We start from the raw sequence: 25,585 nt of genomic DNA on the forward strand, positions 1-25,585 counted from the left end.
AAATGACGGTTATGTTTTGATCTGACAGAAACAGGGACAAATTTCTCACATATCAACGAGTGTTGTCCGATTCAAGTTTAACCTCAATGATAGGAGATCTTCTATTAAATGCAGAGTCCGAACGGCGCGCCGCAACGTGATACCTAATTGGGGAGATGTTTTTACATGGCACAGTACCTTACAAATGTGGCCAACCTTAAGGGAGGATAGGTTAGGTCAAGTTCAAGTGGCCGTGTGCCATCAGACTCAATTAGACGTATTCACCATTGTGATACCACAGTAATATGAGAAGGAAGATGCCTTGTAATTCCTACCGTTGAACCATCCAGATCGCTTTAAACAGCCCAATGACTTCAGCATGTTCACATCAGCTGAATCAGACAACTTTTCAAAGAAGTGAGAACCTAAATTGGAACTCCTTCTGACTGGCAGTTCACAATTTTTTTATGTTCCACTAGTATGTTTGTCCATCACTGTTCTATAGTCTTGTCCTCCTCCACGTAATCACAGCTTCGGCAAAAGTCGTTACTGTCATCCTTCCGTTCTAGCCAGCATCATAGGCGGACATGCTAATCTCTGCGCTACGGAGGGCTCCATATAAATCAAATATATAAATACATATATGTTATCAAAGCAAATTTTGTTATCGTCTTGGAATATGCATAGCAACAAGTGGTGTATGCCACTGTGGCGCAAAGGTTAGCTATGACGCCGAACGCCTGGGTTCAATTCCCGGCGTGAACATTAGAAAAAACTTTCAGCGGTGATTGTCCCCTTTACAAAATGCTGGAAATATTTTTAAGGAGTCCAGCCATGTTAAATTTCAATAACAAGTGGTGTCGCAAAGCTGCATGCTGTTCACACAATGGTACTAAAATTACGCTTTTCCGAAAAAGCTTACGCTTTTTAGTACTGCGATTTTCCGAAGGAAAGGCAACTAAAACTTTGCTTTCCCAAAGGAAAGGGTACTAAATCTACATTTTCCCAAAAGAAAGGTTACTAAAAGCGTGTTTTTCCAAAGGAAAAGGTACTTAAAGTGCGTTTCCCCACAGAAGGGTTTATAGAGAGGGTACTAAAAGGTGGTTTTCCCGAAGGAAAGGGTACTAAAATTACTCTTTCCCAAAAGAAAGGGTGCTAAAACTACTTTCTCCCAAAGGAAAGGATACTAAAACAAAACTTTCCGCAAGGAAAGGGTTGCTAACACTACTCTTTCCCGAAGGAAACTGTACTAAAACAAAACTTTCCGCAAGGAAAGGGTCCTAAAACTACTCTCTCCCAAAGGAATCGGTACTAAAACTACTTTTTCTCAAAGGAAGGGGTCCTAAAACTACTCTTTCCGAAGGAAAGGATACTAAAACAATGCTTTCTCTTAGGAAAGGGTTGCTAACACTACTCTTTCCCGAAGGAAAGTGTACTAAAACAACGCTTTCCCCAAGGAAAGGGTGTTAAAACTACTCTCACCCAATGGAAGGGGTACTAAAACTACTCTCTGCAAAAACTACTCTTTCCCCAAGGAGGGCTAAATATACTCTTATTATACTTTATAAGGGTACCAAAAGTGTATTTTTCCATAGGAAGGTTTATAGAATTAGGCTTTCCCAAAGGAAAGAGTACTAAAACTTCGCTTTCCCGTGGGGAAGGGTACTCAAGCTATTCTTTCTCAGAGGAAAGGGTACTAAAACCACTCTTTCCCGAAGGAACGAGTACTAAAAAAACGCTTTCCCAAGGAAAGGGTCCTAAAACTATTCTCTCCCAAGGGAAGGGGTGCCAAAAATACTCTTTCTCAAAGGAAGGGGTGCTACAACTACCCTTTCCCAAAGAAAAGAGTGCTAAAACTACACTTTCCAGGAGGAAAGAGTACTTAACTACGCTTTCCTGAAGGAAAGGGTACTTAGACTACACTTTACCAAAATAAAGGCTAGTAAACTACACTTGTCAGAAGGAAAGTTTAGTTAAACTAAGATTTCCTTAAGGAAAGGGTACTTGAACTACCCTTTTCCGAAGGAAAAAGTACTTAAACTACATAACCTATGCTTTCCCGAAGACTTTTCCGTGGTAAAGGTAGAAAGGTAGACGGAGGGGTCGCACATCAATTTTTCGAGGTGTTTTCAAACTATACTGATGGTATTTCCCCTTAGAAAATGTCCAATTTTTACTTTTTTCCCTTCAAAAATCCCCATACCTCAAATAAGAAAAAATTTTCACAATCACGAATAAAATCCCCTTTTTGGGGAAATTTCTGAAGGTAATTTCCAATCTGAAGACACTGCCTGTGTCCCATATTGGGCAAAGATCGGGTATCTATACGATCTGTACGACCAAACCATGTCGTCCATTTTCCACTCCCACACCATGTCTTTGTTTCTTTAATGAAAAAGGCTTTCGTTCTCTTCCACTCTTTCTTAATCTCTTCTTAAATGGTATATAGGAATAATGCCTCTTACACGGCTTACACTTTTGCTTAAGGAGCACTATAACACCTGAGGTAACCATGTATTTTCGTTGTCGGTATAGTTTGTTTACCCGGATAATCGACTAATCGTCTTCAATTACTCGATTAATTCTTTATTTGATAATGTGACATTTTTAATTGTTCGATTATTTGAAAGGGCAAAAATAATACATAAATCCCATAACGATTAATTGAGCACACACCATAAATGACACCTGTCATTTAATATCTTCCTCCCTCTTCTCCATTGCAGCAATTCAATGCCACCTCTGGCCAGTGTGTTCAATATACACCATCTGAATACAAGCCCAATTGTACCACCGAAGGACGTTTCCCCATCTTTTCCGACTGTCATCTCTACTACAAGTGTGACAAATCCATGGAACCCCAAATCTATGCATGCCCCTACAACATGATATTCTCGCAGCTAGAGGGAAAATGCATACGAGGCAACAAATGCATGCCCACTCAAATAGTAGCTGATGCCGACGGTGTGCCTGAATATTGTGAAAATAAATATCCACCTTGTTTACAAAATGGTGTCTTCCGTTCACCATCCGACTGTTCACTCTATTATACGTGTGAATTGAAAGACAATCGGGTTTACTATCAGACAAGATTCAAGTAAGTTAAAATTATTGCATTAAGCATAGCGAAAACAAAATTAACCGATTTCTATTCCAGATGTCCTGACAGAACTTTCTATGATTTAAAGAAAAATCTATGTTTACCTCAGGAGCAAGTACCTTGTGATTCCATAAGATTTGCCGAATTGATCTATCCCACAACTCATCTGCAAGGATATGGCGCCCGAAAAATATACCCTGCAATGCATCCTGTGGTACATCCTAGTGAATTCGATGTAAGCTCTATGGAAGAGCTCGATCCTCCTATTGAGAATTTGGAAGACGTTAAGTGTGATGAGAATTCCAGTATACCATGTGATGATGATGAAAGTAAGTGTGGCGAAGCTACGCCCCAGAATATAGCCGTTAAATCATTACCTGCTGAACCAATTGAACAGGCGGTAATGGATCAGCAAACGCCAGAAATGTCAGCTCTATCGCTTACAGAAGAAAATTCTGCACCTGCGGAAGAGAGTGAAACAGAAGCAGATGATGCTATACCAACACCTGTAGTAAGCACAAAATCGCTGCCAACTGTACCGGAATCGCCTGCTTCAAGCTCAGTTCCATCACCAGATCCAGCTCCAGCATCTTCGCCGCCTTCAGCCCCCTCACCGCCTTCAACTCCCTCCCCAGCTTCAGCTCCCTCTACGGCTCCAGCTACATTACCGGATCCTTCTCCTGTTCCTTTACCACCACCTTCCGAAGAGAACCCAACACCAGAACCTGAAGATGATGATGATGATGACGATGATACCAGTGAAGATTCTACCGAAATACTTGGAAGTGATATGGAATTTGGAGGAAGAATGGTTTTAGATGATGCCCAACAACTAAAACAATCTGAAGGAAATAAGCCAGAAGGACAAGAGAATGAAACTGTACCGCCAGAGACACTTGTTGAACTAGAACAAGCCCAACCCCAAAATCCAGAAGCAGTAAATAAAGACGAAAATCCTCTGGCATCGGAGCAGGAGGAAGGGGAAGTTGAAGTGGAGACAGAGATGGATTTGATAGTGAAAGCTGACGTAGCAAACACGGAAGAAATCGGGACAGCAGAAAGTGCTAATATGGCAACACCAAACTCTGAAACAGTTACAAATGAATCTGTAGCCAAAGATGAAGAAGAATTAATTGAAGCAGTTGAAGAGGAAGATTTGAATACTGGAGCTTCAACAGGTACTCCAATGTTCCCAGACCCAAATACCTCTGATCCAAATACAAATGAGGTCATAGATCCTGCTTTAGAAGTCAAGTCTACTGAACCTGAATCGGAAGCTGAACCTAAACCTGAAGCGGAACCTAAACCTGAAGCGGAACCTGAACCTGAAGTGGAACCTGAGCCTGAAGCGGAACCTGAACCTGAAGCGGAACCAGAACCTGAATCGGTACCTGAACCCCAAGCGGAACCTGAACCTGAACCTGAATCGGAACCTGAACCCATTGCGGTGCAAGCAGAAGAAGTCCCTGTAGAAAATGAAGTTGGCGATGATGAAGCAGCTTCGGACCCTGAAAATCCAAGTGTGCGAACACAAACCTCTTCTCAAGTGCAAGAAGATACAGAATCGCAAGGACCAACCGCAGACTCTACAAATGATCAAGATAAACCATGTGATGAAGTGTCTACAGGTAAGATATGTTTTAAAACGGAAAAGAGCTAGTCACCTTAAGAAACTTTTCAACATTTTTTAACAAAAAATCTCGTGAACAAGAAACTATTCTAGAAAAAGGAGGCATACCTTGTGATTATATACAATCCCTTTCTATACAAACATAACTCCTCATAACATAATAACCCTATAACAATATTTACCTTATCTTATAACGATTGGATAAAAAAACAGCTGTCATTTCATATGTTCCCTAACTCTCTGCCTATATGAATGTATTCAATTTCAGTCTTCTTTAAGGAAACCAGATTTCTTTAAGAGTTTTCCTAGCCTTTCCTTTTATTGCTTTCAAGCGCTCTTATACCATGATGCCTTAAGAGTTTGTTAAGTAATGGTATTGTCAGAATATGCCCTGATGCACGCACAACACCGTACTATGACCCTACTGTAACTCCCGGTTCCTTATGAGTGAGTTAATGAAATCGTATTGTTTCATTTCTATATCCCTATTTGCTTGACATATTTTTGGTTCTATAGAAAGCTACAAGTTATTCCAGTCACATAGGTAAAACCTTAGACCATTTTTCGAAATATGAATCAAAATTAACTAAAGTCACATAAAATACTGAAATTGTCGATACAAACTTAAATATACAAGCATGTAACTTCTAATCGATTATCGAATGAATCGATTATCGGGTGAACTAACCAAAAGAAATTTAGTTCTTCAAAAATTGGACAATAATCAAAATTTGTATTCAAACTTAAAAAGCTTCTAACTCCTGAAAATTTATCTCACTAAGGCTTCCGGGATTTTAATCTCAATTTTCCCAAAATGTTTTTAAGTTCGTGAACTATAACGGACTCCGGCACAACTTTCTTAAAAGATTTTTAAAAAATCTAAATCTAAAACTTCACCAAAAAATTTTAAATGTTCTTTTGAACTTAAAAATGCTTGTAACTTCTTAAATGCACGCTTAATCGAAAAACGGACAAAATTTGTGACCTATAGAACCTTCAACACTGAACAATAGATTTTGGTCTTATACTTCCAACTCTTATAGGTATTACACAAAAGATTCTTCGCAACCCCGTTCCAGAAAAAGTTTCCTGAGCCCATTAAAAATGATACTGACGACAACCCAAAAATCTTTTCTACGCAATTTCCAGGTTTACCTTACTCTGATAGTCCTTCTATGCCGTAAGGCAACTTGCTTCACAAGAGTTTTGGTGATTTTAACCTTATAGAGACACCCTATAAAAGGGCGTGACCCAGATTTATTTCGAAATATTGGTCACGGCACAACTTTACGAACGTATCCAGCAATTAGTTTGAACCACTTTCTACCTCAAATAGTAAGGAGAAATTCAAGAATACTTACTACAGTTACCGCCAGGTCGTTTTAAAGTCCCACTTCCGTTTAAATTGGATCCCGAAATTTTATGTTCGTCGTTTGACACGAGAGACGTTTTTATCGCTTGAGAGGAAACTTTCTACAAACAAAGAGAAGTATTACGCCTTTATGTAAGGTCAGGTGTGTTACGAACAATAAAATACCAGATTTTCCTCACTTCTACATTCCGTACCAGTGCATGCTTCGTCCTCAAAGCACTTCTACAAGGCTGAGAGTAATTTTCAACGCTTTATATCGAACTACTTCACGGAATTCTCTCAATGACTTGCCAATGATTGGACCCAGTGCAGAAGAGTTTGTATTCGACACTTGTAAGATTTCACACTCATAAATTAGCAATTACTACAGACCTTCATTTTCATCGCCTGAAGGCAACAAAACTAAAAGTTTTATGGGTCTCGTCAAGACTGTTTGATACCCTCGTATTGTTTTACCCAGTTGTTATTTAGGCTGACAATTAAAACGACACTAAAAACTTTCCATGCAATTTCCCGTTGCATTTAAACTCTGGTTTTCGACTTTCCTTTGTAGTAAAAAGTTGTCTTACCAGAGCTTACCAAAGGCTTATTTTGAATTATATGCCACTGCACTCATGAATAAGTTTCCGTCATACATATCATCAGTGTTTGAACAACCTTTTTCTAATGGGGCTCATTTTCGTTGCTCTATTGAAATAAGCTTATTGCTCTCTCTTTCCCTCTCTCTCTCTCCCTCACTCTATCCCTCTCTTTCTCTCTCTCTCTCTATCTCCCTCTCTATCTCTCTCCCTCTCTATCTCTCTCTCTATCTCTCTCTCCCTCTCTATCTCTCTCTCCCTCTCTATCTCTCTCTCCCTCTCTATCTCTCTCTCCCTCTATATCTCTCTCTCCCTCTCTATCTCTCTCTCCCTCTCCCTCCCTATCTCTCTCCCTCTTTATCTCTCTCTCTCTCTTCCTCTCTCTCTCACTCAATCAATATTTTCCTCCATTCCTAATTCTCTCTCTCTCTCATACATTCACAACAGTTGGCATTGTTGTATTCAAAAATTTTAAGAAATTTTTCACTAAAACCTAAAACCTACACATCCATCATATTACAGATACCAAATCCCATGATCCCCACACAAGACCACCACACTGTTCTCCAGAGATGCACAAAGAACAACTAGATACACAAAATTCCAATAAAACACAAACCCCACCCGCTGAGTCACCGCGTGAATCAAGAAGTACAGTTCTTGATGGTCACCTTTCCACACCAAGCATTGCAGATATGGCAGAGTCGCTAGCAAAAAATATAACCACTCCCACACCGGACACATCTACATCTAGACCTACGGAGTCAAAAGCTTCAACAAACATCACCCAAATAGAAGAACGAGTGGAAGGTATTTGGCTCAACGAATTTGAGGCCAATGATCAAAAGAACGATACAAAACAACAGGCAATTGAGGGATTGTTTTTACCCATTAACCCAGATGTCAATGAAATTCCTCAGGAAAAATTGCCAGAAGATCCTTTAACTTCATCTGGTTTAAAGGTTAAAAACAAACCTGTCTTCACTCCAGAAGAAAAAGAAAATGAAGACGAATTTATATCAGTAAACGGAGAAAATCTTCAAGTCAAACAAGCTTTGGAAAATTCCCAAGATTATGAGGCATCTGGTGAAAATCCAATTGAATCCAGCAGCCGCATTAGTAGTAGTGGCAGCGGCAGTTTCGAAGAAAGTGATCAACAGGAAAATGAGGAAGATACTGAAAATGAAGAAGATGAGGAAGAAGATACAAAAGGCAATGAGCCACAATCTCCCTTAAAGATAAAGGATGATTTGGAGGATGATTATTTTGGTATATTCGAGAAAGGAGACTCAGTAACACCTCAACCTGGAATAGGTAATACCATTCTACCTGAGGATATATCCTTAGGAATTGATTCCACAGAACAGCCTGAAACATTTAGTGCAGATGAACAGGCTGTGGAGATAACCACAATAAAACCAAATGCCACACCTATGCCACCTGTGGAGAGAGAAAATCAAAACGATACTACTATACCTAATTTAGAGCCCAAGTCTAATGTAGCACAGGCACTGAACACTACGGAGCCTCAAGTGGTACCGTCTTCAAATCCCTCTTCAATACCAATTAACGCAGCTAAACCTAATGCCACATCAATAGAAACTACGGATACAGTATTGCCAGTGAATATCTTAAATCAAAACGATACTGCTGTATCTTCTTTGGAACCCAAGTCAAATATTGTTTCTGCAGCACAGACACAGAACTCTACGGAACCTCAAATGGTAGCTTCTTCTAATACATCTTCTGTACCAATTAACACTGCCGAACCACCTCCTTCGGAAAATCATGCCGTATCATTGGAGGCACAAAGTCAAGAAGTATCTTCATCAGATACTTTGAATTCCCTTTCTAATTCGGATATCACAAACGAGACACTGAACTCTTCGGTACCTCGTCTAGAAAGTACAGTAGCGAATGTATCCATTACTGAAACTCCTAATTCTGATAGCGTCAATGATGATAACAATTCTGTAAATGAAGATATTCCTAAAGTACAAGAATTAGTTAAGGAATCTATAGCCTCTTCCCCTGCTGCTGAGAACGATTTTGATGAAGATGAACAGAAATCTAACTCAACTGTCAACAATACTGTCAATGAGGATATTCCCAAAGACATTCTTGTTCCTTCTCCTACTGCTGCTGATGATTTAGCTGAGGATGAACAATCTGTAGAAAGTTCAAATGACTTGGAGCAGGCACAAACCAACAATGCCCTCAATTCATTTGAATATGATGATGATGATGATAATGACGAAGAAGAAGAAGAGAGCGATGAAATTGGAGTTTTATCAGACGAAATTGTTTTAGATGATAATTTCTTTTCGTTGGAGAAGAACAATTTTAACGAATTCGAAGAAAATGATGATGACGGTAAACCTAGCGAAAAGTCTCTACCAGATGAACCTAAAGAAGAAGATGAACAAGATGAGAATACAAAGCAAATAATTCAGAATGATGTCTTAGAACCAAAACAGATTTCTACCCAAGATGAACCAGAGGAACAATCCCAACCAGAAGTCAACGATACAAATGTTACAAAGGAACAGCCCCCACAGGATATTCAAGATGCTGCAGCAATAAAGGAACAATCGGATGAAGATTCAAATACCCAACAATTAGTCAAAATCTCTGCGACGGAACCAGAACAACCGGATGAAGATTCTAATACCCAAGAATCAGTGAAAAGTGATGCCTCGGAACCAGAACAACCGAATCAGGGTTTGAATACACAACAATTAGTAGATCCAGAACAAACGGATCAAGATTTCAATACACAACAATTAGTGAAAAGTGCAGCTATAGAAACAGAACAAGCTTCGGTTAAGGACAATGGTAACCCCCCGAACGTAACCGAAACAGAAATACCACCAACCGAGGAGGCAGACAATGTCAGCAACGATCTTCAACAACTATTGCCTTTGGATGATATCAAGGTTCAAACGGAAGACAATCCCATAACAACAGCAGAACTTGAGGGACGATCTCAATCGGATCCCAATGATAATGTCACTAATAATGCAGAAGCTCAAATAGAACAACAAGATTCAAACTCCAGGAGTGATATTGCAAGTGATTCAGAGGATATTGTTACGCAAAATGAAATTTCGAAAGAAATTGTAGAGCAGAATGTCAATGGCATTCCTCTTAATGAAAATCAAACCTCAAACATTACCCAGACTGAGGAACAATCACAATCGGCTTCAAGCGATGTTCAAGATGCTATGGCTCTAGTGGAAGCAAATGATAGTGTCAATAATGATGCAGAACAACAAGATCAAGTGGAACCCTCACCAAATGTTGTTGATTTAAAATCCAGAAGTGATATTGCAATTGAGTCAGAGGATTTTGTTACGCAAAATGAAATTTCGGAAGAAATTGTAGAACAGAATGTCAATGACATACCTCTTAATGAAGATCAAAGCGTAAACACTACCCAGACTGAGGAACAATCAGAATCGAATTCAAGCGATGCTCAAGATGATATGGCTCCAGTGGAAGCTAATGATAGTGCCAATAATGACGCAGAACCACAAGTAGAACAACAAGTTCAAGTGGAACCCTCATCAAATGATGTCGATTTAAGATCCAGGAGTGATATTGCAATTGATTCAGAGGATATTGTTACGCAAAATCCTCTTCTTGAGGAAAGTGCCGAACAAAATGTCAATGGCATACCTATTGCTGAAGATCAAAGCGTAAACACTACCCAGACTGAGGAACAAACACAACCGGATCTAAGCGATGTTCAAGATGTGGAGGCTAGTGATAATGTCAATAATGATGCAGAATCACAAATAGAACAACAAGATGAAAGGAAACCCTCACCAAATGATCCGATGATCAGAAGCGATATTGCAAGTGACCCAGAGGACATTATTACGCTAAATGAACTTCTAGAGGAAATTGCACAAAGGGATATCAATAGTAAATCTAACCCCAATGATTCCGATACATTTAATTTGGACATAGATAGCCGCAACAACGATTCCGTGGAGGATGAAGAACCACAAGTTTTGTCAGATTCCATAGATCTAAACTCAGATGTTATTAGCCCCAAGACCAACACACCTGAAAATCCTTCACCACCAACACCAACCAGTTCTGCGACACCCACCACCTCTCCCACTCCCTCACCCAACTTTGACCTAAGTTCAAATCCCTTGCCAACAACTCCGCTTCCAAAGCCTCGTATTCTTGAAACCAAAAAAGATAATAGTCCTATAGCTTTACACTTTAGGCACCCCTCGACGGCATGTTCCCCTTCGGGCGAAGCCACTAATCCCAACACAATAGACCCCAATACTCCCAGCACACAGCAGAATAATATTTTTATAAGTCTACCAAATTCAGATACAAACAAACCAGTGACTAATTCTAATTCTAATGTAATAGTTCCACCACCACCTTGTGAGGTGGAAAAGGCCAAAATGCCGCGTCTGGATATCTACGTGGAAAAACCCATAGATGTAAGATTTGTGATATGTCCTCATGCATGCTCACAGGATCATGAGCACAACTTTGGTAAGATTCAATGACTTAATCTACAACATTTTGGCAATGTACTGTGCAACCAATAGGCTTTCGCTGGCTTGGTATATCAAAATCAGCTGATTCTATAAAGGGAAATCAGCTGATTTGGATGTAACAAGTTAATGACAGCTTTCTTGGGGAATACAAATACTAGGTCTTGGTAGCATGAGTTAGAAGGTAAAAGCACTAGCCCTGCTGATGAAGTTTTATCGTTGCAGTTTTGTATTCATATCCCACTATAACGTCAAATTCTTGGTTAACATCAGGATTCACTAAAGAAGGTTAGGTCACTTGCCCAGCTGAGAGTTGTCCAATCCCAGAGTTGTATCCAAATCCCACAAGAACGTCAAACGCGTTGATTGGACTTAAGAAGTGACTTAACCATCTTATTTCAACCATGGTTTACAATTTTAAGACGGTTAACCTTGGCTTGACGCTGAATATGAAAATACTGTAATAAACAGAAGTTTGACAGCTCAATGAAAATTTCCAAAACCATTCTTACAGAGTTGTATGATAGATTTTTGTTGTTGTTGGGCTAGTGAATTTACCTTATATAATATTGCCAGACTGTTGTTGTTTTGTTTGTTTTTTTTTTTTTCTTTCAAAATGTATATTCACTCACATTACTTCTCTCCTCTTCTATACCACCTTGCAGGTGAGGATAGCAGTCGTGCAGTACATCTTAAATGGTATCCCAATAAATCCAACCAGACTATGGCCCTGACAACATCAAATAAACTTAAAATAGACGGTGACGGTGATAGTGTTTAACAATTGTTTAATTAGTTTTTATTTACTAGAGTATAAATTAGTTTCATAAAAAATTAGTTTAATTTAGATCTACAAACGAAAGACCAAATACTTAGTAACATAACTAATAAACCAATAGAGCTACTGAATGCGAAATACTTTTATTTATTATAAACAATTTTGGAGGCTTTGAGGTTACATTAGGGAGGAGGGTGCCAAATTTCAACCATCTCTGCACTCTATCAAAATAAATGGAACCTTGCGAAAGAAATGCTACGAATTCTATTCTTCTCACAATATTGGGTTCGGTTGAAAAGAGAGAGCGGATGATAATCCGACCCATGCCATTATGGACATACACCTAAGCCAGTAATCGGCTTGTTGTGTGCTCTAAATACTAGGAATTCTGTGCTAATTACAAAATCCTCAATTGTTTTCCATGCCACGCCCCTAAATTGGTTCATGTCTGTACTGTGTCCCCACCAAAGTGCCAATTGCAAATTTTACCCATGAACATTCCGCTAAGGAACAGGGGCAAACTTCTCACATATCAATGAGTGCAGTCCGATTTAAGTTAAAGCTCAATGATAAGGGGCCTCCTTTTTATAGCAGAGTCCGAACGGCGTGCCGCAGTGCGACACCTCTCTGGAGAGAAGTTTTACATGGCATAGTACCTCACAAATGTTGCCAGCATTAGGAGGGGAAAACCACCGCTGAAAATTTTTTCTGATGGTCTCACCAGGATTTGAACCCAGGCGTTCAGCGGACTTGCTAACATCTGCGCTACGGTGGCCTCCCCACCTAAGTGCCGGTATCCGTTAAACCCAAAAGCCGGGCAATGACAAAGAAAATGCTCCAACTTCTCATCATCTTGCCCACATGCCCTACACATGCTATCACTTGCCGCACCGATTTTACATACTTGAGTTCGTAGTCCTATGTGCCCCTCATAATACCAATAGCCATACTGACCTCCTTCTCACTTCCTTTCTGTAATAGCCTCGTCTTCTCACGATCTGGATCCCCCATTGGATTTTCGCCGTCCTACCGACCTTTCTCTGTTGCACAGGGTTGCATGCGCATTCGTAGTCCACGCCCTTAATTCGGACTGCGTCGACTCGAAAGGCTTCGGAATATTGATGGCAGTCCTCTGGCCCTCACCGCCAAATCGTCTGCCTTTCATTCCCCCATATTCCGTTATGGCCCGGCAACCAAACGATGCTGATTTTGCAGTCCTCAGAGAAGGCATTAATCTCCTTCTTACACTGCAAGACTGTGTACCGCCTAGGTTAGCATGTCCGCCTATGACGCTGAACGCCTGGGTTCGAATCCTGGCGAGATCATCAGAGAAAATTTTCAGCGGTGGTTTTCCCCTCCTAATGCTGGCAACATTTGTGAGGTACTTCTCTCCAAAGAGGTGTCGCACTGCGGCACACCGTTCGGATGCGACTATAAAATGGAGGCCCCTTATCATTGAGCTTATACTTGAATCGGATTGCACTCATTGATATGTGAGAAGTTTGCCCCTGTTCCTTAGTGGAATGTTCATGGTCAAAATTTTCATTTGCAAATATGTTCACACTAACCGTCCTCGCGTTAGCAGCAAACCTCAATACGCATTCAGTGATCACCCGGATCTCCGCCTGCAGGACTGTATAATGGTCAGGCAGTCTAAAACAGATCTCAGTGCCTGGGCTCTCAATGTAGACCCTCAGGCTCATTCTGTTCTCTAGGTTTGATCCATCCGTGTAATATGATCTTCCAGATGGCAATACTAGGGTTCTGTCAATACAAAACTGTCCCGCTCGCAGCAGTGCCTCGCACTCGATCTCAAGGTTCATCTTAGGTATACGATCGGAAACCTCTTCCCTTCCTTCCCGGTTTCCTATCGACGCCTCGATTATACCGCGATAATATGAGCTGCTCCATCCCATCCATTCCCCCCATCGCCTTAAGTCTCATAGCCGCATTGGCTGCTTCACACTTAATTTGTATATGTATGGGTCGAATATTTGGAATAGTCTCCAGTGCCCTAGTGGGCGTGGTCCTCATCGCTCCGCCTATAGTTGAGGTAGAAGTTTAACCTACAATAAACCCAAACAATCGTCCGCACATGATCCGATCTCTATACCGTCTGGAGGGTGTGGAATACAGGATAGTTAGGGGTTAAACAATGCCGGAAATATCATCTCACCTTGAGGAACTCCCGTTTCATTCTACGGTGTTTCGACTTCTTATTTCTTAGTGCCACTAATGACCGACCACACACATATAATTAGCGACCCAGCGTTTAAGATTTGAATGGAAGGACGTGTTGGCGATGTCCTCAAATAGTTTGGCATGACCGACCGTGTCAACGCTTTCGTTAGATCCAGTATCACGAGGACCACCCTATCACATGGCCTCGGCTAATTGAAGCCACGGCAAATGTATGCGATAATGGCATGCAAAGCAGTTAATGTGCTATGCAGTCTTCGAAATCTATGCCGATGTCTTGGCGAATGGAAATTCCCCAAAGAGGCTCGGGAGGAGTAGTCCCTCAAGCGTTATGGCTACTGGTGAGAGAAGGGAGATCGGTCAGTACAACTCCTCCTTACTAGGGTTCTTCCCAGGCTTCAGTAGCGGGATCACACTGCCCATTAAGACAGTTTAAAGACAGTTGTAAGATACTCGACTCCAAGTATATACCCATTCTTTAGCATCAGAGTAGAGATTCCGTCGGGTCCCAACGCGACATTCGTCAACGGTAAATTCTGATGGCTGTCCATTGGCTCGGAGATCATGGATACGACGAATGGCTCTCCTCAAAGACTCGGGATTCTCAATAAATTGACGGTTGAAAAATCCGACGCGTCTCTTCGGATAAGCCACAGTTACGTCACCAAAAATGACTGAGGTCCTATCATCCCTTCTACCCGGATTCGAGAGTGACTTAACCGTAGACCACAGTTTGCGTTAACCGGTACCTGTTTCATTGCTCCATATGTTCCATCCACAAATTTCGCCTATGTTCGTTGACTGATTAAGCTCACTGACTCTGGGGTTAGTGGGGTCCCTGTAACAAATCGCATCACGCAAGTCTGCGTGTACCGCAGCCTGCGGCGGGAAATTAGGCCGCTCTTGGGATATTCGACCGACTGGTATAAAGCGAGCAACTGCTGCGTTAATGATGCCTGCGAATTGGGTGGAGATAGGTGTCAGCTCACTGAAGCGCCGATTGGTGTACTGAAGTCTGAAGCCGGCCCAATCGGCCTTCTTCTGATTGATAAACGTCCGTAGCTCAGAGGTTATGAAGTCGAGTGATCGGTCGATGGTGAGTATTATGTGGAAGGGGGTCTGATCCCAAAGAAATTACGGTTTGCCAGCAAACGTCGCTCAAGAGATCATGGGGTGCAATGGAAATGCCTGACGAGCTGGTGCACCTGCTCGTAATTCTAGTATTGGTATTCAGGTTCACCATGCAGAACGCAAACCCTTATGTGTGTTCAGGCTAACATTGATGTACGCATTGGAAGTATGGTTGAGTACATCACAAAGGAGTGGAAGACAGTCTGGGCTGTGAATTCGTTTGGAGCTTCAAGTGAACGGGACCGCATGAAGTACTACATTATAAAAAGTGATACCGTATGTCATACGACTCCTAGAGATGTTTTTTGGAAGCTGGGTTGGTTCCGGACCGAAAGGCCAGGAAACCAAGCCACTCTCTTCCCAAGGACTACAGGCCAATCAGTTTCCCATCCTTTATTTTGAAGATCGCGAAGAGACTAACCGACACATTTATAACATCCGTCTCGACTTTCAATGATATTGCGGCTACCAGCATGCCTACTCTAAGGCTCAGTCGGTTGACAGTTCCCTGCATCATGTGGTTGGGTTCCCCCTATTTGGTGAATTGGGTTGTTACAATGCTGAATGGCTCGATTATCAAAGCATCACTATCGGAGGGCTCAATAAGGAAAATTGGGACTGAAGGAACAGGAGAGATTTTATTCCCTCTGAGGTATTTCAAGAAGGCAAGGGTAAAGGTCTTCGTTACTTCGTCTTGATGGCAGGGTAAGTGGCCGTTTAACTTTTACTATTACGGACAGGTGTGCATGGGAGAGAGGCAATGAGATTGGTCTAAGTCCCAGAAACACTGAGCTAGAACTTTTCGTCAGAAGAAGAAATCTGAGTTTATTCAGGGGACCTGTCCTTGATTTGGTAGAGCTGTCGCTTTGACGTCGGACTCTAGACAGCTGTGTTCTCCACAGTATAATCGAGAGGTTACAGTAAGTGCTGATCCTTGAATCAAGGAGAAAAGCCCAGAGAGAGTCGCTGAATGCCATTCTTGATCTTAGGCCTGTATGCTGGGTATGTGGCAACGAATATTGCCCTAAGACTGAGGGAGTCAGGTACCTGGCGCTTCTCAAACTTTTGTCATTCTTCTGTTCTGCTTGGGGATGGAGATGAGGGGTAACGGCGTAGTATATGCGTAATTCCTTGTTCACGGGTTGCACCTTGGTTTCCTAAAAGGGATCTCTAGGCTGGGGGTACCCTGCCCTCATCGGGTCCAAATTGGATGAGGGAACAGTAGCAGATGTCTTTATTGAATTCCTTGGAATCATGTAGGTTTCTGGTGAAGGTCTTCGTGGTCCTGAAGGAACTGGTGACGATGTCGTTGCGGAAATGAAAGCTCGATCAGACTGTTACGATATACTGGATCGGTCAGTCGGTGCTGAAAGCCCTGGCATCGAGCCGTAAGAAGTCAAGACTGGTAAGAAGATGCAAAGAGCTTTATTGAAACATAGCAAAGGCTGTCAGCATCAAGGTTGACGGGGATCGCTGAGCAGGCCTGGAATGGACCGCAGATTGACACACATAGTGCAACGTATTCAGTGAGCTCTCTGCCGTCTTTCAGGCGGAGGTCTTCGCAGTTCTGAAGGCTCTGGAGACGATGTCGACGCGGAAGTGGCGGCTCGTTCAGATTGTCACAATATACTGGGACAGCCAGGCGGCGTTGAAGGCCATGTGTGGCGACTGGTAGGAAGATGCAAAGAACTCCTTCAAATCGTGGAAAAGGCTCTCAGGATCTGCTCGGTCCCGAGCCAATAAGGGGAGGCCGGCAACGAAGCAATCCACGTGCTGGCATGTTGTTGTTGTAGCCACATTTGCTAATGTGGAAGTTGGGATCATCTTCAAGATCCAGAAATCAGCATGCTTCTTCCAGTCCATTGGACCTATTGCCGCGGAAACGTTATGGGCATTGTTTATTTAAAGACTCCTGACAGTATTTAATCAAGAGACGGTGCCACCCGTCCTCTCAATGAGACTCTCCATTCTCCAACAATTCACTATCCCCAACCTGTGGACTCGTCCGATCGCTCCCAGATGAGCTTCTCGTGATGACGATGATCAATCCCATGATAGCCGGTTGTACGAACCGGATTGATCCGATTGAGACCTTCATCGGCAAGGGCTACCGCCTCAGTATACAACACACTGCTACAACAACAACAACGATGAACGCCAAACAAATCGGAGCTCAGAATTCCAACCCACGATGAGCTGACCTAAACTAGATCGCTGATTAGCGCAGATTATGCTACGAAATCAGTGAGACCTTCCTAGGAGAGGTAGTTGTTGGTAGGGTGACTATTTACAATGACGGCGCGGATGAAGTGTGGGCTGGTACTGAGGTTTTTAGAGTATCAAATTCCCTGTGGCTGCGTATATCATCGGACGTCGTTATCCAGGAGCTGAGGAAGCATAAATTCGCACTGCGGATGAGAGTCCTGACTGGTCATTGCAAAATTTTGCATAATGCCCCATGACAAGGAAGTCAAACTCTTTTGTGCCATTGTCCCGTACTTGCGACAAGATAATGCGTGAACACCTCTCTCAGTGCCTGGATTCCCTTCAGGCAATTAGTCCACATCTTATTCTGGATTTCTGTAGAAGCTTCAATTGTCTGACTGGAACATTACTATTGCAGGTCCGATTTTCTTCCCGGTCCGTCTGCTTCCCTACCTTTTTTGTCTTGTGCGTTGACATTATTTTTCCGGCGTTTCTGCTGTCTTACACGGCGCTACGGTGTATCTTTATCTATGTTCTCCGTACTCTTTTTTTTCTTTTACCCTTCTCTAGGGCGAACAAAATGAACTTAAGATCTCCGAGTGAAGCGGCTGATTACCTAGGTTGCTAGTCGCATGCCCCCCAACCTAACCTAAGGATAAAGGAATGACCTGGAGGTGCCATAATTTCTACAGAAACTGTGAGGAAGACTAGAAAGAGGAGACTAAAGAATATCTGCTGGGTGTCTGTCCCGCACTGGCAGGCGGAAGGAGTTCCATTTTAGGTACTCATGTCCTGAAGAACTTGTCTGAATTATCGGAAATAAACATTATCAAAAAAACTTTTCCACAAAAAGATGTCACACTGCGAAACGCCCCTTATCATTCAGCTAAACTTGAATCAGACATCACTCATTGACATGTGAGAAGTTTGCCCCTGTTCTTTAATTCACGTTCATGGGCGAATTTGCATTTGCAAACATTCGCAAGTTCTTGTGATTTTTAAAGCGATCTTCTTCCCCCGTTCCTGTTGTTGTTGTAGCCACAATTTCATGTGAAGGTGGCGTTTCTCGTCAAGATCCTGTAGGTGAACAAGCTCGTTCCGGTTCAAAGGACCCATCGCCGCGGGAACAGGTTGGTCAATGGTTATTTAAAAGAGGCCAATAACTCGCCTTGCCATAACAAGCTTCATAGGTACTGAGTATTTAAGCAAAATCCAACGCCGCCCGGCCTCACAATGAGACTCTCCCCTCGATACCGTTAATTGTCCGCGGCTGCCGTTGCAGGTACTCCATATAAAGTATTCCACTATCCGCAACCTGTGGACGCGCCCGGTATCACAGCTAAGCTTCTCGTGGCAGCAATGAACACTACACAGACCGGACCTCAATTTTCGAGCTTATGTGCTACTCACAGATATCCCGTGTCGGGCCTGTTGCTGTAGTATCACAATGAACGAAATCGTCTGAGTCTTATTGCAGACTGACATACAAATTTCCAAATTTGGGAAGTTTCCTCCTTTTTTAAATAAAGTATAAATTTTCAAAACGCTAATGCACTGCACTTCTATTTGTATCTCTTCATTGAAAAAAATGTATTTAACGTAATTTTTGTAAATAATTGTATTTTGTTGCACAGTGTTATCACCTTTTAAAAAATCCACCATTGTGAAACGCAGTACTCATTTTTCTTTACATGTTGTACAATAAATCGTAAACCCCCACACGATGTTTTTTTTAAATATTGCTGTCTTTTTATTATGACTGCTGCAAATGCTAATGGGAATGAAAAACATACCCCAGCAATTGCTTGAAAAAAAAACAAACCCCTATTTTTATAAAAAAAAAGAATGCCATAATCCCCTTCGATAACTACTCAATACCTTAAGGGGTTGCACACTCTGTGGCAAAATACTCAAAACAAAACGGAACTATTCTGTCGCTGCCAACAATCCCATGCGATTAGTCAACACTCGTAAAGCGAAACAACAACTACGGCAACACCGCTATTTTTGCTGCATCCAACTTAACTTTGTTTTGGTTGGTTTTCTTGTACGAGGAAAATTTCGTAAAAACTAATAAAATAAACTACAAATAAATTGAGTAAAATTAAATAAAAATCTTTAAAGTTATTCTCTATATGAAATTAAGAGTTCTGTGCGATATGTGGTGCATCAAAAGTGGCATAGAGTTTACTCCTTAACGCGTGATTAGCAATGAAACCTCTGCCCTGTCATAACCGACGACGTCGTCTTCGTAAATCTTGCTAATTTAATTAATTAAGCCTTAATTAAAAGGAACTTTCGGCTTCATATCGTGATTTATTGCGTACCCTCTGGGTGAATAACGGTGATTTTTGCCTCTTTGATACACTTCATATGTGTTACTGGACTGGGTAAAACGAAATCATCAACCTGTCGCAGTTTATGCCCTCTAACTCTGCAATGGATGAACAGTTGATTGATGAAGTAGCCCTACATGCGGTTATATACAATCGACAGAAATATTACCTCAATGGCTGTGTCAATGGTCAGAATCCGGCAGCAAATAAATACGAGACAAAAGATGAGGCTTGGCAAGAGATTGCCATGAAGCTAAGAAGTGATGGTAAGCTGAATCCAATTTCCTTCCTATATTCTTTCATTATTTCTTTTTAATTTTTAATAGGTAGGTACTCAAAATATTCTCCCCAAACATTAATTGATGCACTTTGTAATCAGGGAGGCTATTCTTATTATCCCATAAATGTTGATTGGATTGGATATTAGATGTGCTCTTATTAGATTCCAACTCATAACACCAGAGCTAAGAACGAACCCTCATGCTCTGAGGGAAAAAAATCTCACACCCTCAATGGAGATATTTTCACATAAAAAACATTTCAATTTTTTACTCAAAGTGCGTAAGCTGAGAGGGGGAAAATACTCAATTCATAAGCATTTCATTCATAACACTGTGGTGTTTTAAGTTGAAGGGCACTTTGGTCTCACAAAGAAAATCACTCAATTTTCCCGCCTAAGATTGCCGCCAGCACAAACATTACATCCAACATACAATCGCCATGCTTAGATGCATTTCCCTTTTATTACGGCCTTGCTTTGGCACATGTTGGCAAAAAACAGCTCTTACTACTGAGCTGCTTTTACATAAAAAATGTGTAACCCTAAAGTAAGGTTGGGGTGGAGAAATAACCCACAGGGAAGAGATTTTGCAAAAACGACTCACATGAGATTTTCCCTTTTTTTTAATTACTACTTCCTCCCCCAAAATACAGGCGGATGTAATATGGTGAGATGTTTAGAGGCTTTTTATGCGTTTCTTTTTTTTATCATAACATAATTCAAAATTCCTCAAAAGGTTTTCCATAACTCTGTAATTCAGTTTGCTGGCTCTTCACCCTCCCCTTAATGCCAGCAAAGGGGCTCTCAATATTTGTGTGAGTTGAATATTTTTTATCACACACATACGTGGGTGACTTTCAGCACTTGCCAAACGTTAGAGATTTTCACAGAAAAAAAACATGCCACCCCTTTTCCCTGTTATTAAGGGTCGCAAAAAATCATTACTAACATAGGGATGAGAGTAAGAAGCTCTAAAAAATTTGCAAAAACTAATCTACCCAACGTTTCGATTTGAATTTTTGAAATTAAAATTCTTATTAGTGTGTACCCAGTCATGTTGGATAAAAAAGGCAAAGAGGCTTTGATATTTAAGCAGCCTTATTTAGAGCTTTTCTATTGTAAGATTTTTTTAAACAAATTTCTACGTTTTAAAAACTTTTCATTAATTTGATGTCTTTTTTTTAATTTCCAGTGGAAACTTGCAAAAAACGCTGGAAGTATTTACGCGAACGCTATGTTAGTCAACGCAAACAAGGAGATCCACCCGTATACGAACATCTGTCCAGACCCTATCTGGAGAAAATGAAATTTCTGGACCAGCATATACAGCCACGCAAATCCTATCGCAATGTGCCCAACTTTCTTACCTCACCCCACTCGGCGAATGGTTCCAACTTTAATGATTATAATATGGATTCGAAATCGAATAGTTCATTAAAGAGTATGGGTCACTTTGGCCAACATCATCCGTTTCAAGACCAACAGCATGCCATGAATGCTTTGAGTTCGGCGGCAGCTGCTGCCTCAGCCTTAGAAGGTGATGGTCGTGTTAAATTAGAGGCCGATCAAGTTTTCAGAGATTTTGCGGCGGCGGTGCATGGCCAATTGCATCATCAGCAAGCTGCGGTGGCTGCAGCCTTGGCTGCCGATCCCTCCCAAAGTTACAATGAGCATTTTCGTGATGCTGCCAATGCTTTATCGGCTGTGGCCAGCGCCCAACACAATGGCAATGGTGGGGTTCTGGGTGGCATGCACTCATCTTCGTCGTCGGTTAAGTCACCGCTCTCCTCACCACTTGGCGCCACCCACAATGGTACAAATAGTGCTGGACACTCTTCAACGCCTACGCATCAGTCATCGACTTCTAACCTCAACAATGCAACATCTTCGGCGGGCCCTAGCAGTAGTATGAGTGTAGCCAACAATCACTTTAGTAATTCGAGTTTTAGTGAAAACCATCAAGAGGATATGGATTCCTCCTCCAGCGGTAACTATGTGAAAAAGCCTCGTGTACATTTAATGAATCATACTGCCAGCGAAACAGCCACAGCAGCCCAACAACATAGTCACAATAATGGGCTGCCGCACCACCACAGCAACAGTAATGGCAATGCCAATGCCAATCATCAACAACAACATTCAAATAATCACCATCAACAGCATGCAAATAATGCCCTGAATAATTCCAATAGCTCTCAGTTTGGTGGAGGCGATGAAACCGATGAAGATTCTGATGAAAATAGTGCTTCTATGTTGCAGCCTCAAACCATACTCAATGAACACAATAATGACAATCCCTATAACAGTGCTTTGGCAGCCCCCTCTCCAGCTCCCTCAAATGCTTCATCAACAAATGCTCTGCAGCGTAGCGTAGGGGCACCGCAGCACTTAAATGCCAACACCAGCAATGGCGGCAACATGTTCTCCACCAATGCCGATTTTCTACAATTACTGTATCAGCAATTGCCACATAGCCAACAGCAGAATAATATGCCACAGCAACAAGGGTTTGGTAAATTCCAAGTACCACACAATCCCCCGCCCACGCCACCGGCTGTGCAACGCAGCTCGGAACAACTGCTGGGCGAATTGGTAACCACAGAGCTGTTGAAAATGTCAAAGGAGAGACGCAAAAGTGTACAAAAAAGAATCTTGGAAATATTATTCTTTGACGATTGAGCAGATGAGTTACCTCCAAAGTGAAGTTACGGTTCTAGGCTTTTCTTGTTTTTCTTTTTACTTTTTTTTGAACGGAGAACATAAAGACTCGTTGTTTTATCTACTTATCTACAAAACACTACCCTACCCAACATATCCACATTTACTCAAAAACCCTCGCCCATGTTTTATCTGCTATACATGCAAAAACAAACTAAAACACCTAACATCATAAGTATATAGATATACAATTGATTGAAAACTTTAGTTCTAAGCAATTTCTATTATAGCTTGCTTAAGTTAATGTCTGTCTTCTATTTATTTGTATTTGTTCCATTTTTTGTTTAACTGTCTAGGCAATTCAAAATCCATTCCAAAAACAAAACTTTAACAAACAAGCATGTGCATCTGACACTTTTACCAGTATACAATCTATATTTATATACCGAAACACATCAAGCCCACCTATTTTTAAGTAATAAAAAAAAGTAATCTTTACATATAATTTGGAATTATATACAAAGAAATAATTTTGTCCTACTTCCTAACTTCTAGTCAGTATACAAACATCGTTTAATTTTTGTATATTTTTTTTTATTATTTCTGCCTACTTTTTTGATTTATTCTTATTATTGTATATCTAGTTATTAAGATTTTAAGTACAGAAAATTTCCTTAAATGTGTATTTACATTACCGTAAGCTAAGCTTTAAAGTTGTATGTTACAAAAAAACAATACAAAAGTCTAAAAATAACATAAATTATAAAGTAAAAACATAATAAATAGAAACGTAATTATATTTATGGTGTTATTTTTTTTTGGAAATATGTCTATGTCTGCTTACCAACTGTCTGCTTACAATATGTCTGCTTACCAAACCATGGAAAACGCTCAAAAACCCATACTTGGGTAGCAAATAGAGCTGACAAACTATCGATGGCACTGTCTAGGCAATAGTTTAATTATTACCTCAACATCGATAGTTCTTAACGCTAGTTCTACTATCGGAAAAACTGAACTTTATATTGAAATGGACCCTTTTTGATAAAAAAAAGCCCGTAAGGATAATAATACCCTAAACCTACCCTACAATAATAAATTCGGGCAATAGATATATTTATATGATACAAATATGAACCGATTTTGATGAAATCTTGTGGATAGGTCAAGATCAGTAATAAAACAATTCGTGCCAAATATTTTGCAGATCGGTCGAAAGTTGTAGTTACTACGGCCATTTAAGTGGAAATCGGGCAATACATATATATGGGAGCTATATCTAACTCTGAACCGATTTTGATGAAATCTTGCGCATAGGTTAAGATCAGTAACAAAACAATCCGTGCCAAATTTTGTGCAGATCGGTCGAAAGTTGTAGTTACTACGGCCATTTAAGTGGAAATCGGGTGATACATATATATGGGAGCTGTATCCGAATCTGAACCAATTTTAATGAAATCTTGCAGAAAGGTTAGGATCAGTAAAAAAACAATCCGTGCCAAATATTTTGCAGATCGGTTGAAAATTGTGGTAACTACGGCCACATAAGTGGAAATCGGGCGATACATATATATAGAAGCTATATCTAAATCCGAACCGATTTTCATGAAATCTTGTGGATAGGTTAAGATCAGTAACAAAACAATCCGCGCCAAATTTTGTGCAGATCGGCCGAAAGTTGTAGTTACTACGGCCATTTAAGTGGAAATCGGGTGATACATATATATGGGTGGTGTATCCGAATCTGAACCAATTTTAATGAAATCTTGCGGAAAGGTTAGGAGCAGTAACAAAACAATCCGTGCCAAATTTTGTGCAGATCGGTTGAAAGTTATAGTTACTACGGCAATTTAAGTGGAAATCGGGAGATACATATATATGGGAGCTATATCCGAATCTGGACAAATTTTAATTAAATTGTGCAGATCTTTTGAGAATTGAAGTTACTACGGCAATTTAAGTGGAAATCGGGCGATACATATATATGGGAGCTATATCGAAACCTGAACCGATATTAAAGAAATCTTGCAGAAAGGTTGGGATCAATAAGAAAACAATCCGTACCAAATATTGTGCAGATCGGTTGAAAATTGCTGTAATACCGCCACATAAGTGAAATCGGGCGATACATATATATGGGAGCTATATTTAACTCTGGACCGATTTTGATGAAATCCTGCAGATAGGTTAAGATCAGTAACAAAACAATACGTGCCAAATTTTGTGTAAATCGGTTGAAAATTGTAGTTATTATGGCCAATTGTAGTTATTATGGCGGAAATGGGGCGATACATATATATGGGAACTATATTCAAATCTGGACCGATATTAAAGAAATCTTGCAGAAAGGTTAAGATCAGTAAAAAAAACAATCCGTGCCAAATATTGTGCAGATCGGTTGAAAATTGTGGTAACTACGGCCACATAAGTGGAAATCGGGCGATACATATATATGGGAGCTATATCTAAATTCGAACCGATTTTGATGAAATCTTGTGGATAGGTTAAGATCAGTAACAAAACAATCCGTGCCATATTTTGTGCAGATCGGATGAAAATTGTAGTTACTACGGCAATTTAAGTGGAAATCGGGCGATACATATAAATGGGAACTATATCCAAATCTGGACCGATATAATAGAAATCTTGCAGAAAGGTTAGGATCAGTAAAAAAACAACACGTGGTAAATTTTGTGCAGATTGGTTGAAAATTATGTTAGCTACGGCTACATAAGTGGAAATCGGGCGATATATATATATATGGGAGCTATATCTAAATCTGAACCCATTTTGATGAAATCTTGCAGATTTGT

The 25,585-nt window shown here is 40.8% G+C and overlaps 1 protein-coding gene across 1 annotated transcript; it reads left to right on the top strand.

Annotated features, from left to right (window-relative positions):
• The first annotated feature begins 19,505 nt into the window (after positions 1-19,505).
• On the top strand, positions 19,506-23,471 carry LOC106086654 (GATA zinc finger domain-containing protein 14). The gene is made up of 2 exons (XM_013251405.2): positions 19,506-20,100; positions 21,307-23,471. The coding sequence occupies exons 1-2, from the start codon at positions 19,920-19,922 to the stop codon at positions 22,791-22,793; spliced, it is 1,668 nt and encodes a 555-aa protein (XP_013106859.1). The 5' UTR covers positions 19,506-19,919; the 3' UTR covers positions 22,794-23,471.
• The last annotated feature ends 2,114 nt before the right edge of the window (positions 23,472-25,585 follow it).

Source organism: Stomoxys calcitrans, chromosome 5 (assembly GCF_963082655.1).
Source record: "Stomoxys calcitrans chromosome 5, idStoCalc2.1, whole genome shotgun sequence".
Taxonomy (NCBI): Eukaryota; Metazoa; Arthropoda; class Insecta; order Diptera; family Muscidae; genus Stomoxys; species Stomoxys calcitrans.